General features: G+C 41.1%; 1 protein-coding gene across 1 annotated transcript in view; it reads right to left on the bottom strand.

Moving 5' to 3' along the window:
* The window catches only part of DDX10 (DEAD-box helicase 10), a 420,816-nt gene that overhangs the window by 365,794 nt on the left and 39,283 nt on the right, over nucleotides 1-15,739 (bottom strand). The window contains exon 9 of the mRNA XM_077483966.1: nucleotides 12,194-12,278. Within this exon, the coding sequence (XP_077340092.1) occupies nucleotides 12,194-12,278 (85 nt within the window). The remainder of the gene's footprint in view (nucleotides 1-12,193; nucleotides 12,279-15,739) is intronic.

The raw sequence follows: 15,739 nt of genomic DNA, 5'->3' as shown, positions 1-15,739 counted from the left end.
TATATTTTTTTTTCTGGACGGACGCCAAGATAGGCGAATGTAAACAGACACGTGTTTTTTTACATCAGCCTGCCTAAAGAGCTGCATGCAGCTTCTAAACAGGTCTGCCTGAAAAACAGACCTGACTGGTAAGCCAGTAGAAAGGGGACCCAACCTGTAGAGGGCACAGAAAAGACATGACAAAGCACTTTGCAATAGTTAAAAAGATAAGGCGATAGTGGTGTGCTGTACAAGGGGAACTGAGATAGAATAGCACTATAAAGAATGAGGTAGCCAATGGCAATAGCTCCACTGGTAGTAGGCAAATGTATCAGGTAATGGAATTACGCAGGTAAGTATTTAAAAAGTAATAAAAGAAATTCAAAAGTAGTATTGCATAACTTCATGCGCAATGAAGTGCTTAATATTTTTTTAGCACGTGGGTGTACCATCACTAATACTCACTGCCACACCTGTTGTATTTTTGCACACTTTGTGTATGGGAACATATATTCTTTCACTCATGTCTTTTATACTGGCTTTGTTCTAATAAGCACTTTATTGCACATAAAGTTATGCGATACTACTTTTGAATTTCTTTTACTGATTTTAAATACTTACCTTCGTAATTCCATTACCTACTACCAGTGGAGCTACTGCCATTGGCTACCTCATTCTTTATAGAGTAATTCTATCTCAGTTCCCTCTGTACAGCGCCCCACTATCTCCTTATCTTTTTAATTTTTGGGGTTCAGACATTTCCCCCAGTGAGTGCAGCAGTACGCCACCTATCTCTTCTTTGAGTTGGCGCAGGAATACCTCTTTTTACCACTTTGCAATAGTCAATGCCGGAGAGGTCACTCTTACTTATAAAATGAAAGAATACAAGCTCAAAAATTGGCCATCTCAATCCAGCCTTCGTAGGCTTCACTTTGTACAAAATCAGTTCCCTTTACAAATATTTATAGGTGAAATAATGGGTTAGTACACATGGGCATGGTTCGAGATCAAGATTGTTGTCGGTATTCTCCTACATTTAGCATTGATCAATCTCAGTTTAGATCTCAATAAAGCCTGTTGGCAACAGCTATTCATTTATATTCACAGTATACACTGCAGGCACGTCTCCTAGAGACTTCATCATGTTATATTAAAGAGTATCAAAGCTTTTCTACTGAAGCTGAACTAAAAGGATGATAACACAGGATATTCCTGGACAACTGTGTGCACAAACCCTCATGTGAATATGCAATGCCCAGGATGGAGATGTGGCAATATAATGAATGTATTACAAAAACTCTTCTAATGTCCACCTCATCTCTCTCTGTATTTACAGTATCTCACAAATGTGAGTACACCCCTCACATTTTTGTAAATATTTTATTACATCTTTTTATCTGACAGCACTGAAGAAATGACATTTTGCTACAATGTAAAGTAATGAGTGTACAGCTTGTACAACAGTGTAAATTTGCTGTCCCCTCAAAATAACTCAACACACAACCATTAATATCCAAACCGCTGGCAACAAAAGTGAGTACAAGCCTTAGTGAAAATGTCCAAATTGGGCCCAATTATCAATTTTCCCTCCCCGGTGTCATGCGACTTGTTAGTGTTACAAGGTCTCAGGTGTGGTAAATCTGGCGTTATCGCTCTCAATCTCTCAAACTGGTCACTGGAAGTTCAACATGGCACCTCATGGCAAAGAACTCTCTGAGGATCTGAAAAAAAGAATTGTTGCTCTACATAAAGATGACCTAGGTTATAAGAAGATTGCCAAGACCCCCAAATTGAGCTGCAGCACCATGGCAAAGACTATACAGCGATTTAACAGGACAGGTTCCACTCAGAACAGGCCTCGCCATGGTCGACCAAAGAAGTCGAGTGCACATGCTCAGCGTCATATCCAGAGGTTGTCTTTGGGAAATAGACGTATGAGTTTTGCGAGTATTGCTGCAGAGTTTGAAGGGGTGGTGGGTCAACCCGTCAATAATCAGACCATACACTGCACACTGCATTAAATTGGCCTGTATGCCTAGCATCCTAGAAGGAAGCTTCTCCTAAAGATGATGCACAAGAAAGCCTGCAATCAGTTTGCTGAAGACAAGCAGACTAAGGACACAAAATACTGGAACCATGTATGAGACCAATATAATCTTCTTTGGTTCAGATGGTGTCAAGCGTGTGGTGGCAACCAGGCAAGGAGCACAAAAGACAAGTGTGTCTTGCCTACAGTCAAGCATGGTGGTGGGAGTGCCATGGTCTGGGGTTGCATGAGAGCTGCTGGCACCGGGGAGCTACAGTTCATTGAGGAAACCATGAATGCCAACATGCACTGTGACATACTGAAAGAGCATTATCCCCTGACCACTGCCTTGCTGAAGAAGCTGAGGGTAAAGGTGATGGACTGGACAAACATGTCTCCATACTTAAACCCTATTGAGCATCTGTGGGGCATCCCCAAATGGAAGGGGGAAGAGCGCAAGTTCTCTAACATCCGCAAGTTCCATGATGTCATCATGGAGGAGTGAAAGAGGACTCCACTGGCAACCTGTGAAGCTCTGGTGAACTCCATGCCCAAGAGAGTTAAGGCAGTGCTATTAAATAATGGCGGTCACACAAAATATTGACACTTTGAGCCAAATTTGGACATTTTCACTTAGGAATGTATTCAATTTTGTTGCCAGCAGTTTAGACAAATACAGAAACTGGATCAGGAAAAGGCCAGGTCCAGGTCCTGCAACAATCAGGTTAGGCATGGAGTCAGGGGTCATGCCGAGTCAGTAACTCACTGAAAGCCAGGTACCAAATCACAAGGAAGAAGCACAATCAGAAAGCAGACTGATGTAACAAACTAAAGAACAAGCAAGGAGATTCCAAAAGTAGGGTTGAGAATAAGCCAGGTTAAAAACAGCAATCCACACCATACAAATTAGCAGGTCAGCAGATTCTCCTAGCAAGGCTGGTCTTTATACATTGACTGACACTTGACCTAGTGCCAAAACACACACATGTACTTCTGCACATCAACGCTTATCCAGCCATGAGCCTAAATGCAAGGCAGAGCCAGCCAGGTGGGCCTTTTCTGACAATGGGCATGGTTATACCCTAATGGAAATACCCCCAGTGGGCATACTTTATCTAAAATTTTTAAAAATATAGTTTAAAATAAAGCAAGCTTTAATTATTTCTATTTAAAGCTTAAAAGTTCAGTCAAAACCTAAAAAAAAAACAAAAAAAAAAACAGAATAAGGGGTGTAAAGGAGCAGAGGGACCTATAATTTACAGAGTGCTGGCAATGTTATTCTCGTTGATGAAAATATTTTCGTCAACTAAATTAACATTTTTTAGTTGACTAAAATACGACAAACACTTCAGATGATTAAAAAACAACTAAAACTAAAATAACATTTTAGTCAAGAGACTAACTAAAATAAAATCAAAGCTTGACACAAAATTAACACTGCACTACGACATAAGAGTAAGTAGGGGGCATCTATTCAGCTGCTGAAAAAAATAACGTTTCTGAAAGAAAGAAAAAGGCTTTTCTAATGTTTGACAAGTAAACACTACAAACATATGTGCTTTGCTAACCGGTTCCCGACCATGTCACGCAGATATACTGCGGCAGAATGGCTCCCCTGGGCGAAATCCAGTACAGGTAAATCCTTTACTTTTTCGGGCCACCAGAGGGCGCGCGTGCTGCACGGCGGAGAACCCAAAGCGTAGTGTCGGCGGGCGCGATCACGAACGCCAGCATAGAGATATATAAACACACAAATCCCTGTGCCGTCACAGGAGAGGAGCCATATCGTTTGTTCATACCAAGTAGAAAATCCAATATGTCTCCTCTCCTAGCCAATCCTATCCCCATACAGTTAGAACACACTGAGGGAACACACACACACAATTAACCCCTTGTGTTAAACCCTTCCCTGCCAGCGACATAAAAATGCACTGATGTAAATAGCACCAATCACTGTAGAAGTGCCAAAAGGTCCCAAAAAATTGTCAAAAGTCTCCAATCTGTCCATCGCAATGTCGAAGTACTGCTAAAACAGTACCGCCATTACTACTAAAAAATAAATAAAAATGCCATAAAAAAAACTTTCCCATAGTTTGCGGACGCTATAACTTTTGCGCAAACCAATCAATATAAGCTTATTGCAAATTTTTTTTCCAAAAAATATGTAGAAGAATATATATGAACCTAAACCAGGGGTGTCCAACCTTTTGAAGAGCGAGGGCCACCTAAGCGATTTGGTAACCGGTCACGGGCCACAATGAGCGGAGCGGGTGCATGGCAGCCCACTCTATTCTATAGAGCCACTCTACTTTTTTTTTTTTTGCGGACCGAATTGGAGGTAGGCGTTTGTAAATGGACACAAATCCATTTACATCTTCTACTCCTTAGAGGTGAATGGAGGGTCCAATTGGGTCGGACTGACCGTGTGAAAGGGGCCTATGGCTCAGTGCAGTTAACCCAAAAGGTGCACTGCTCTGCCCCTGCGGATCAGTTTGAAAGCAGCCCAGTAACCACTGCAGAACAGATATGCCCATATATACACTGTGATTTTAGTAATAAACGTACTATTAATAACAGTATTCTATTCCATCACAGAGCAGGAGGTCTTGGGCCACATCAGAGGGCTCCGCGGGCCACATGTGGCCCCCGGGGCCACTGGTTGGGCTCCCTTGGCCTAAACTGATGAAGAAAAATGTTTTTAAAAACTATTTTGGGGATATTTATTATAGCAAAAAGCTAAAAAAAATAGTTATTTTTTTTCAAAATTGTCAGACTTTTTTTTTTATAGCACAAACAAATAAAAACGCAGAAGTGATCAAATTCCGCCAAAAAGAAAGCTCTATTTCTGGGAAAAGGACGACGCAAAATTTGTTTGGGTACAGCATCGAAGGACCGGGCAATTGTCGGTAAAAGCGACGCAGTGCCAAATTGTAAAAAGTGCACTGGACAGGAAGGGGGTAAAATCTTCTGGGGCTGAAGCGGGTAAGATTTCACGACTGAGGTTTACAACCACTTTAATATTTATGTTGGTAATATATGAATGGCATTACAGTCAATAGAGTTTAAAAAATGTTTTTATATTTTAAAGTTGCACTTCCGTTAAAAAAGCTATATTTTTGACGATGTTTTGATGTTTATAACAAACCCTCATGTCTCCCTTCCCAACCTTTTTCTGACACTGTCTCACTTTGCGAAAGTCTCTGGTCTTTCCATTAATGTTTCCAAATCTGTAGCTCTCCCTATAGGCTTTGCTCCCAATGACTTGGCCCTTATTAAACAAAATTACTCCTTTACTTGGGCTGCCTCCCACATTCCCTACTTGGGAGTGGGACTGCCCGGGAACTTCCGTGACCTCTTTGGGGTCAATTATCCCCCACTGATTAGCAAACTTAAAAACACCTTAAAAGGCTGGCTCTCTTTACGTATTCCTTTATAGGAAGAATCACAGCGCTCAAAATGGTCATCCTCCCCAGACTATTGTATCTATTTCGCTCTCTACCGGTTAAGCTCTCAAAGTTTTTTCTCCTTAACCTTCAATCCCATTTCAACAGATTTATTTTGAATAATAGATCTCCCAGGTTTGCTAGGGGGGTTCTGTACAGATCTATGAAAAATGGAGGTCTGGGGGTTCCTCAAATTTGGTTGTATTATCTTACCTGCAGATTTACTCAACAGGCACAGTGGTCGATCCCTAATTCTAGAGTCCCTTGGGTGAGGTTTGAGAGTGACTCGATAACTCCATTTTATCTCCCTGGCCTTATGTGGTCGACGCATCGTCCTCACTCGACTTTAACTACTCTTAATACTATAGTGGCGGACAGTCTCCTATTGTGGCACCGCTTCAAACACAAGTACGACCTCACCCTGGGTTGCTCTATGGGGGCCTCCTTCCTGGGTGATCCTAGGTTCCCCCCAGCTTATCTCCATCCTGAATCTTTTGGTGTATGGGTTCAATGTAAGCTTACTCAATTAAAGGACTTTGTGACGGGCTCTGGCTTTGTTCCTTTTTCGACACTGCAGACCCAGCACCAACTCCTGGATGCTGAACGTTTTAGATACCTACAAACCCGCCACTTCTTTCTCTCCCGTTATGGGCTCCGGTCCCAGACCCAACTCACTATCTTTGAAGACTTATGTTTTAACTTCCCACGCCAAAAAGGCCTGATCTCCCTGATTTACAGGGCTCTGGAAGGACATTCAGTGCGTCAGCCTCTACGGTATAGATCACGTTGGGAGGAGGAGTTGGCTCTGGAGACCGGAGTGGTGGATTGGGAGGAGGGTTGGAATAACATGCGCAAATGCACCAGATCCCTAACAATTAGAGAGACAGCCATCAAAGTTCTCACCAGATGGTACTACACTCCGGTACGTTTGCGCCAGATATATCCCCATACATCCCCTAACTGTTTTAGAGGATGCAATCACCCGGGCACCTTTGTTCACATCTTTTGGGATTGTAGTTTAATTCGCCCAGTCTGGCAGGAGGTCTTAGGGCTGATGGACGGGTTCGCGGGCCGAGCATTGTCCCTCTCTTATCACCACTGCCTTCTCTTCCAGACCCCTCCTGACACTCCAAAACACTTTGTACGGCTAGTGCACTCTATATGTGTCGCTGTGCTATGGACTATAGCACTTCACTGGAAATCCCCGTCGATACCTTTAGCACAGGTTCTCTCACGTATTGACCAAGTGATGCTGTCTGAAAAGATCTTCCACACTCTGCAGGACACGACGCGCATATATGACCTTAAGTGGAACCCATGGTTCCTATTCCGCTTGCTAAAGTGATCGCACCTTGGGTTTTTCATATTCTTTCTCTTATCTGTCTGCATTTCTTCTTCTTTTTCTTTCTTTTTCTCTCTGTTCTCTTTCCCCTCTCTCTCTTGATATGATCTTTCCTATGTATTCTGGTTATGTAGGTCAGCACATTGAACGTTGTATTTCCTCTCTTTTTCGCGACCTGTTGTTGGATGTAAGACCCATACTGAAATTTATAATCTGTGGTTTGATCTGCGGAGTTCTGTCATTTGTTTATCACCTCCTTGTAATCCTGTCATCCAACTACTTATGCTATTTTTGACACATGATTCTGTTTGCTGACTTTGTATTTCTGTTAATCGCTTTAATAAAACTTTTTTGAAAACAAAAAAAAAAAGCTCTATTTTTGTTCGTTTATAAAGACATTATATATCAACAGCTGTGTCTGAAGTGTATGTTCAAGTGCATAAAATGTAACATATTTTTAGATTTTTACTCCACAAGTATAGAATAAGTTTGGAAATTCAAAGAAATGCCTAAATAATGCATTACGATTTTCCTAAACCAATTCGATTTTATTCAACTAAAATGTAAGAGATTTTAGTTGACTAAAATATGACTAAAACCAAAACAGTTCAGATGACTATAATAAGACAAACTAAAATGACATTTTAGTCAAAAGACTATGACTAAAGCCAAATCGAAATTCGATATAAAAATGAACATTGGGTACCCGCCCTTTCCATGCCCCTTACCATTACTTCCATGAATGAAAAGTGATTTATGAATGGGAGGCAGATCTGTCATTCATTTGTTCGTTCTTACTCCATTCATAGAGTGCTTTTCATTGTACAACTTTTATCAAAGAAGAAGGGGCAGCAAGGGTGAGCACAGGTGGCAATCCTAAAGCAGAGTTTCAGTCTCCTATGAAAAAACATAAGGCTCCAGTCACACCCTGAGCGTATCGATTTTCTGGTGTTTTTTGGGTGTTTTTTTTTTTTTTTTTTGTTTTTTGTTTTTTAAAGCTTTATTAAAAAAAATTTACAAGCTTTTCTTAAGCATTTTCAAACCTGAAGCGTTTTACAGCTTCAGGTTTTTTTGTTCAGCCAATAGAAAGCACCGAGGGGGGAGAGGGAGATGAAGTTAGGGGTGGAGAGATGCGATTTGAGCATTTTACAAACGTTTTTCTGCTCAAGTCAGGCACTTCTATTGAAGTCTATAGGGCCAAAAACGCTTGTAATCTGCCAAAAAGAAGCTCATGTACTTTTCTGAGCTTCAGGAGACAAAAACTTTCACATATGAACAGATGCCATTGAAATCAATGGAATTTTGATTGTTGGCGATTTTGGAGCTTCAGAGCTGAGCATTTTACAAGTTGAAAATCACTCAGGTGTGAACGGGGCCTAAAAGTCAGAAGCTACCTCGGCGCCGGCATCTTCACTATGGGCTCCCGGGCTGTGACAGCTTGGGGCTCCACAGCCAGGTGCCCGCTGCGCTCAGTGAATGGTGGATGCAGTCTTCTAGGACCTGTCCCGTGTCCCAGAAGACTGCTTGGAGGGGGAGAGAACTTACGCTCCGACTACCTAAGGGGTCGGAGTGGAAGTGAGAGCGGGTACCTGTCAAGATCAGCTACCCAATCCTCAAAAGTGCCAATTCAAGGAGGAGTGGGGGATGAGTCCTTAAAAGGGGTTGTAAACCCTCACGGTTTTCACCTTAAAGCATTCTATGCATTAAGGTAAAAAAAAAAAAAAAAAAAAAACTGTTGTGCTGCAGCATGCCCCCCCCCTTTTTCTTACCTAAACCCGATTGTTCCAGGGACGGGGACAAGCACAGCAGCTCCAGCTGTTGTCTCGGGTCCTCATTGGATAGATTGATAGCAGAAGTCAATGGCTCCCGTTGCTGTCAATCAAATCCAGTGACAATGGTGCCAGGGCAGAGTCCTGCAGTCTGTGTCAATAGCCGCAGCAAGAGGACCCAGTAGTGCGCCCGCACGAGTGTCCCCATGGAATGCGGCTCTTCGTGGGGGCACTCGAGAAGAGGAGCAGCCAGAAGTGTCCGGGGGGACCCCAGAAAAGGAGGACCGAGGCCCTCTGTGCAAAACCCTTGCACAGAGGAGGCAAGTAGAACATGTTTGTTATAAAAAATAAAATGAAAAAACACGAAGCATCACAATCACTTTAAAGCGGAACTTCCCTTTTTGGGTGGAGCTCTGCTTTGAGTGTATATGACAGGTGGGCTCATATTAAAGCTGCAGTATGGGGAGGTTACCATTGCAGAGGTCGAAGGGGATCAGATGACCAAAGATTTTAAGGAAATCCACAGTCAGCAGCACAAGGAACACTTTGCATTGATTTTCCTTACTCTCCCTTGTGCTGTTTTTAAATGTTTTGACAAAATGCAAGCTTTACAGGCTAGGCTAACACAACAGGACCTTAAAGTATTACAATGTTTTCTAATCGACTTTTTGGCTGGATTCTCAATATTTTTATTTGTTCAACAGAAATGTCATCATTATTTATTATAAAATGTTACAACAGAAGGTAAAAAAAAAAAAAAAAAAAAGAAAAAACTTAATCAAAAAAAGGCACAAGGCAGAAACAACGTTTTAGTTATATTTGTAATCAGTCTTTAGGGGTTACGTCTAAAAAAAAAAAAAAAACTAAAATAAAAAAAGATGAAAAATAGAGGCTTGAAAATTCATTAGCGCTGATCAATACGGCATAGTATGAATGCTGATTACCAAGCAGCTTGGTCACGGCACTAGCACGCCACTCACCAGTACTGCTCTCGCCTTGTTAGCAAAGCTATTTTTCATCAAAAAATCCAATTCTGCAAGCACCAAAGTAAAAAGCATCCGATGTAAATGGGATCTGACTGTAAACAGGACTAACACCAGAGCCAGACTCTCAGGTATTGATACGTTTGTTAAACGCCCGGCTCAGCAATCGCACCGCAGTAGCTGCATTTTCAGTTACCGGCAGCGCATCAGAGAGAAGAAACGCTTATACTGACAGGAGATAATGCAGGATCCTAATTAGTGTTGATCATTAATTAAGGTTTTATGTGGGACAATTAAACACTCTCGTGGTCCATGAAACTTTCAATGAAGTCTTAGCAAGCTCCATTAGCAGAAGCTATTAAACTGTAATCCAGCTCTCATGCAATATGCTAACAATGGGAAGATAGCAGTAAAGCTACAGAGGAGATAAGCTTTATTCACACTACCCTTCAGTATTCTTCCAAGCATTCCAAGGCAGGAGTCGAAAGATTGAAGTACCTTCGTCTTATTTACATATGAAAGTAATCATACAACAGGGAACCATTAATAAAACTCAGGCACAGAGACGCACGTGGAGGGGATTGAGTCTCCAGGGGTGTAAAGTGTCCAGGAAGAATTTTTCTTGATGGGGTAGAGAGCATGAGGGGGCTGAGAAGTTTTATTAAGGGGGGAACATCCTCCCGACCAGACTGTGTCCCTGAAGGCAGATCAAAACCCCAAGACATCACCTTAATATTTTCAATTTCATGCCATTCTCTCTGCCGCCTCCCCACTCCCTCATACAAGATTTGCCACAGAGGTCAACTCACCTAACCAAACCCCACCAGCTTTCCTCATACCTCAGTACAGTTCTCTTCCAGCAAATACATATCACCAAAGGTATTGGGACACCTGCCTTTACACGCACATGAACTTTAATGGCATCCCAGTCTTAGTCCGTAGGGTTCAATATTCAGTTGGCCCACCCTGTGCAGCTATAATAGCTTCAACTCTTCTGGGAAGGCCGTCCACAAGGTTTAGAAGTGTGTCTATGGGAATGTTTGACCATTCTTACAGAAGCACATTTGTGAGGTCAAGCACTGATGTGGAACGAGAAGGCCTGGCTCACAGTCTTCACTATAATTCATCCCAAAAATGTTCTAATCAGGTTGAGGTCAGGACTCCATGCAGGTCAGTCAAGTTTCTCCACCCCAAACTCGCTCATCCATGTCCTTATGGACCTTGCTTTGGTCCAAATCATTTGGTGGAGGGGGGGATTATGGTTTGGGGTTGTTTCTCAGAGGTTGGGCTTGGCCCCTTAGTTCCAGTGAAGGGAACTCTTAAGGAGTCAGCATACCAAGACATTTTGGACAATTTCATGCTCTCAACTTTATGGGAACAGTTTAGGGATGGCCACTTCCTGTTCCAACATGACTGTGCACCAGTGCACAAATCAAGGTCCATAAAGACATAGATAAAAAAGTTTGGGGTGGAGGAACTTGACTGGCCTCAACCCGATAGAACACCTTTGGGATGAATTAGAGTGGAGTCTGCGAGCCAGGCCTTCTCATCCACACCAGTGCCTGAATTCACAAAAGCATTTCTGGAAGAATAGTTAAACATTCCCATAGACACACTCCTAAACATTGTGGACAGCATTCCCAGAGGAGTTGAAGCTGTTATAGCTGCAAAGGGCGGGCCAACTCTATATTGAACGCTTCAGTCTAAGACCAGAATACCAGTAGAGTTCATGTGCGTGCAACGGCAGGCGTCCAAATACTTTTGGTAATATAAATGTATATCTACTACTCACTTCATACAGGGCACTAATCCTCAGCATGCATGGATTTTTCAAGCTGAGATGCATGGCTTCCCTTAAGAAAGACCCAAAAAGGGAGAGCTTGCGGCCCTGACCCTAAATGGATGGCTCCCAAGCTCTCCTACAATAGGTCACAGACAATCACCTGACAGTGCTTGTAGTCCCCCCCTCCCATACTCCACCTAAAAGAAAACTTTTTGGCTTTAGACATACTTTACTTTCTGTTCACAAATGTTAGCATAGGGCTGTAACTGACATACATATGCCCCCCCCCCCCCCCCCCCCAACTAAGCAGAACACACAGAAAAGTGCTACCAAGCACTGCAATGCAAGTGTATTACCTTAAAACTCGGGGGGGGGGGTAATCAAGGCAATCCACAGGTGTGAAGCCAGCCTAATGAGAGAGAGCCGTGAGTGCATTCGGTGCTCCAACATGTGAGAATATATGGCTTTTTTGATTTTATGTTTAGGGGATGATTTTCTACTCCCATACACTCCATATTGCCTGGCATTCTAAAGCTCATATGACATGAAAGAGCAAGAAGTGAAACTGTATTTTCAATCTGCCAGTAACTATTGCTGTCTATTATAAACATATAAAGAAGTGCTTAACATGCTCACTTATATTTGAACAATCTCAAAGAAATCCATGAGGAGTCACCATTTAAATTTGAAAAGAACAGCATGTCTGTGGACAGGAGCCATACTGTATAAACAATTACATCTGGCAGCAGCCACATGGGAGACACCAACAAGTAACTTTGATGGCAAACTGTAAATGGTAGCCGAGATTAGAAAGTAGTGTTTGTACACATAAGACATAGAGATTAGTGTTTATACACATAAGACGTACCTGGCTGTCCTCCCAACTCTGTGAATATAAGTGTTAGCATCTTCAGGGCAATCCAGCTGAAGCACCCAGCTAACCGATGGGAAATCTGCAGATAAAAACAGTGAAACAGTGAAGACTTAGTGGGGGAAAATTATAAGTGAAGCAAATGTATTATAGATTCTGCTGTTTTGCTAGCCTTCAACCCAATTTAGCACAATCACATTTGATATTGCAGCTAAGGATGTATTCTGAATGAATACTGAAGGGTTGCTATAAAGGTAGCACACACTACACTATAAAAGGGAGAGGGGGTGGTGTTGCGCTCCTATTTGATATGTTTAGTACAATTATAACAAAAGTAGTGCAATTAGCTATCTAATACATATCGCAATAATAGATAAAGTGCAAAACAAATTTCATTCATAAATATATATAAAAGACTAAATTAATTATGCCACTTGTGCAAAGATAAATAAAACAATTATTGGGTGATGTAAAAAAAATAAAAAAAATAAATCCACATTAAAGGTGCAACTATAGGTGATTATATCACTGTGCAAAATATATAATGCATACGTGAATGATTCATATGGTGACTGGTATAGAAATATATGAAACAAAATTAGCAATAAATTTAAAATGACAAAAAATTGTGGTTTAGATCATCTAGCTAGACAAATAGCCAGTGCGGTATGGACTTTAAAATCCTTAGTCCAATGTGCAATATAGGTGCAGACGTGCAAAGTGTTGCGCTGGAACGCTGTGTATCGCTGTCTTTGACTTATAGGTGACACTGTGCCTTTAAGTGCAAATACACAAGAAAATCTTCAGCGTCACTGACACACGTGGTAAAAATGAATGGTTACCTTACTGCTGTAAGGTAAACAGCATATAGCAGATAAAGGAGGAGGGTAAGGTTCCCTTCAGCTTGGTCCTTTCCTGGATGTCCGTTCTCACTTTTAAGTGCAGACAGGGGAGGTGGGGGAAGGGGGTAAGGGTGATCCTTATTTTCCTCTCTTTCCACTGGGTGCTTCAAATGGTGTAGTTCTCAGTGTACATTAAGAAAAATTATAAAGGAGGTCCACCATAGTGTAGTATTTTAAAATCGAAATCAATACTTTTATTTTACATCTATAAGGAAAAGCACTCACATTTTTTCAAGGGGTTGCAGTAATATTAAAAAACGAGCGCCGAGCTCGTGTCACTGTCTGAGCGTTTGTTCCGTTCTGTTCTCTGAATAGCCTCGGATCCTACACGTTACGTCACACGTGACTTCAACTGGGATCCCAGCTCCCAGTTGAAGTCACTGGGATCCCAGTTGAAGTCACGTGTGACGTAACGTGTAGGATCCGAGGCTATTCAGAGAACAGAACGGAACAAACGCTCAGACAGTGACACGAGCTCGGCGCTCGTTTTTTAATATTACTGCAACCCCTTGAAAAAATGCGAGTGCTTTTCCTTATAGATGTAAAATAAAAGTATTGATTTCGATTTTAAAATACTACACTATGGTGGACCTCCTTTATATTTTTCTTAATGTACACTGAGAACTACACCATTTGAAGCACCCAGTGGAAAGAGAGGAAAATAAGGATCACCCTTACCCCCTTCCCCCACCTCCCCTGTCTGCACTTAAAAGTGAGAACGGACATCCAGGAAAGGACCAAGCTGAAGGGAACCTTACCCTCCTCCTTTATCTGCTATATGCTGTTTACCTTACAGCAGTAAGGTAACCATTCATTTTTACCATGGGTGTCAGTGACGCTGAAGATTTTCTTGTGTATTTGCACTTAAAGGCACAGTGTCACCTATAAGTCAAAGACAGCGATACACAGCGTTCCAGCGCAACACTTTGCACGTCTGCACCTATATTGCACATTGGACTAAGGATTTTAAAGTCCATACCGCACTGGCTATTTGTCTAGCTAGATGATCTAAACCACTATTTTTTGTCATTTTAAATTTATTGCTAATTTTGTTTCATATATTTCTATACCAGTCACCATATGAATCATTCACGTATGCATTATATATTTTGCACAGTGATATAATCACCTATAGTTGCACCTTTAATGTGGATTTATTTATTTATTTTTTTACATCACCCAATAATTGTTTTATTTATCTTTGCACAAGTGGCATAATTAATTTAGTCTTTTATATATATTTATTTATGAATGAAATTTGTTTTGCACTTTATCTATTATTGCGATATGTATTAGATAGCTAATTGCACTACTTTGTTATAATTGTACTAAACATATCAAATAGGAGCGCAACACCACCCCCTCTCCCTTTTACACAATTTGGACGTGAGTTTGGTCCATACGGTGTATGCAGCACCTGTTTCTTTGTTATTCACAAATCCATTTTAGCGCAGGAGTACTCACTTTTACACACACTACACTATGTTACAGATTATAGTGAACCTTACTCAATTTTAAACCTTTAAAAAGGATAAGTTCACCTTTCGAAAAAATAAATGCATATAATTTTTGCATGTAAAAAAAAAAAAAAATTTAAGTTTTATTTTTATTTTTTTGTAATGGACCTGTAAAGCATTGCACCTACGATCAGCAAATTGTGTGTGTAATGCCACGGTCCCGCAGAATGTCTGTCTGTGTATCTGTCTGTCTGTACCTCCGATATGCCCAGGCAGTTACACCGACAGGAAGCATGAATGAACTACCACAGTGCTCAACATAGTAAGTCATTGAAAACTACAAGCCTGTCGCTACGCTTGATTTTTCTAAATTTCTAAATATATATATATATATATATATACATATATACATATATACATACATACATACATATATACATACATACATACATACACACACACACACACACACACACACATAGAGAGAGTATATTTTTTTATTTTATTTTGGGGGGGTAAAACAAATGAGTCCAGTGTTGGATAACATGGTCACTATGGTTGTAATAATTCCATTATTACACCTATAAAAATTTTTTAAAAAAAACACACTAGGATCCACATGTATATAGTCACATCAGATCAAGTGGTTCATCTATAAGACGGGATGTCCCCCATGTAACACAAAAATCTATGCAAAAAAACAGAAAACACAGATGGTCTCAGGAGCGCTCACAGAGGGGGACACAAAGGTGCCTAGGTGGATGGATGAGTGGGTGTTGTGCTGATTGACCCCTCTGCCGAATGTACAAAGTTGGCCAGATGTAAGGTCCATGGGTTGTTTGACCCATTAGTGGCATATAAACGAATAGGTTTCTTAATAATAGCCTTCTTATAAGTTGACCACTCCAGTCTCCAATACCCAATGGCAGATCTCAATGGATTCATGTCTTAATTCCTTAACCTTAAAACATGCCATCAATGGCACTTCTTTTTTTACTGTTTATGTCGTCAGAGCCATTTTTCACTCTTTTGTATTAAATTGCAATTCTGAAAAATTGAATAAACAGATTGAAACAGAAAACTACAAGCTGACAGACACAAAAGCTGTCGCACCTTGTAGTTTAACACTGAATAGAAGACACAGCCAGCCGGGAGGATCTTGTTGCAGATTTAAACAGCTAGCA

The sequence above is a fragment of the Lithobates pipiens genome, unplaced genomic scaffold (genome assembly GCF_037356315.1).
Source record: "Lithobates pipiens isolate NorthernLeopardFrog02 unplaced genomic scaffold, aLitPip1_a1.2 Scaffold_16, whole genome shotgun sequence".
Lineage (NCBI taxonomy): Eukaryota > Metazoa > Chordata > Amphibia > Anura > Ranidae > Lithobates > Lithobates pipiens.
Note: the sequence above shows the minus strand (reverse complement) of the source record. Positions and strands in the feature narration are given on the sequence as shown.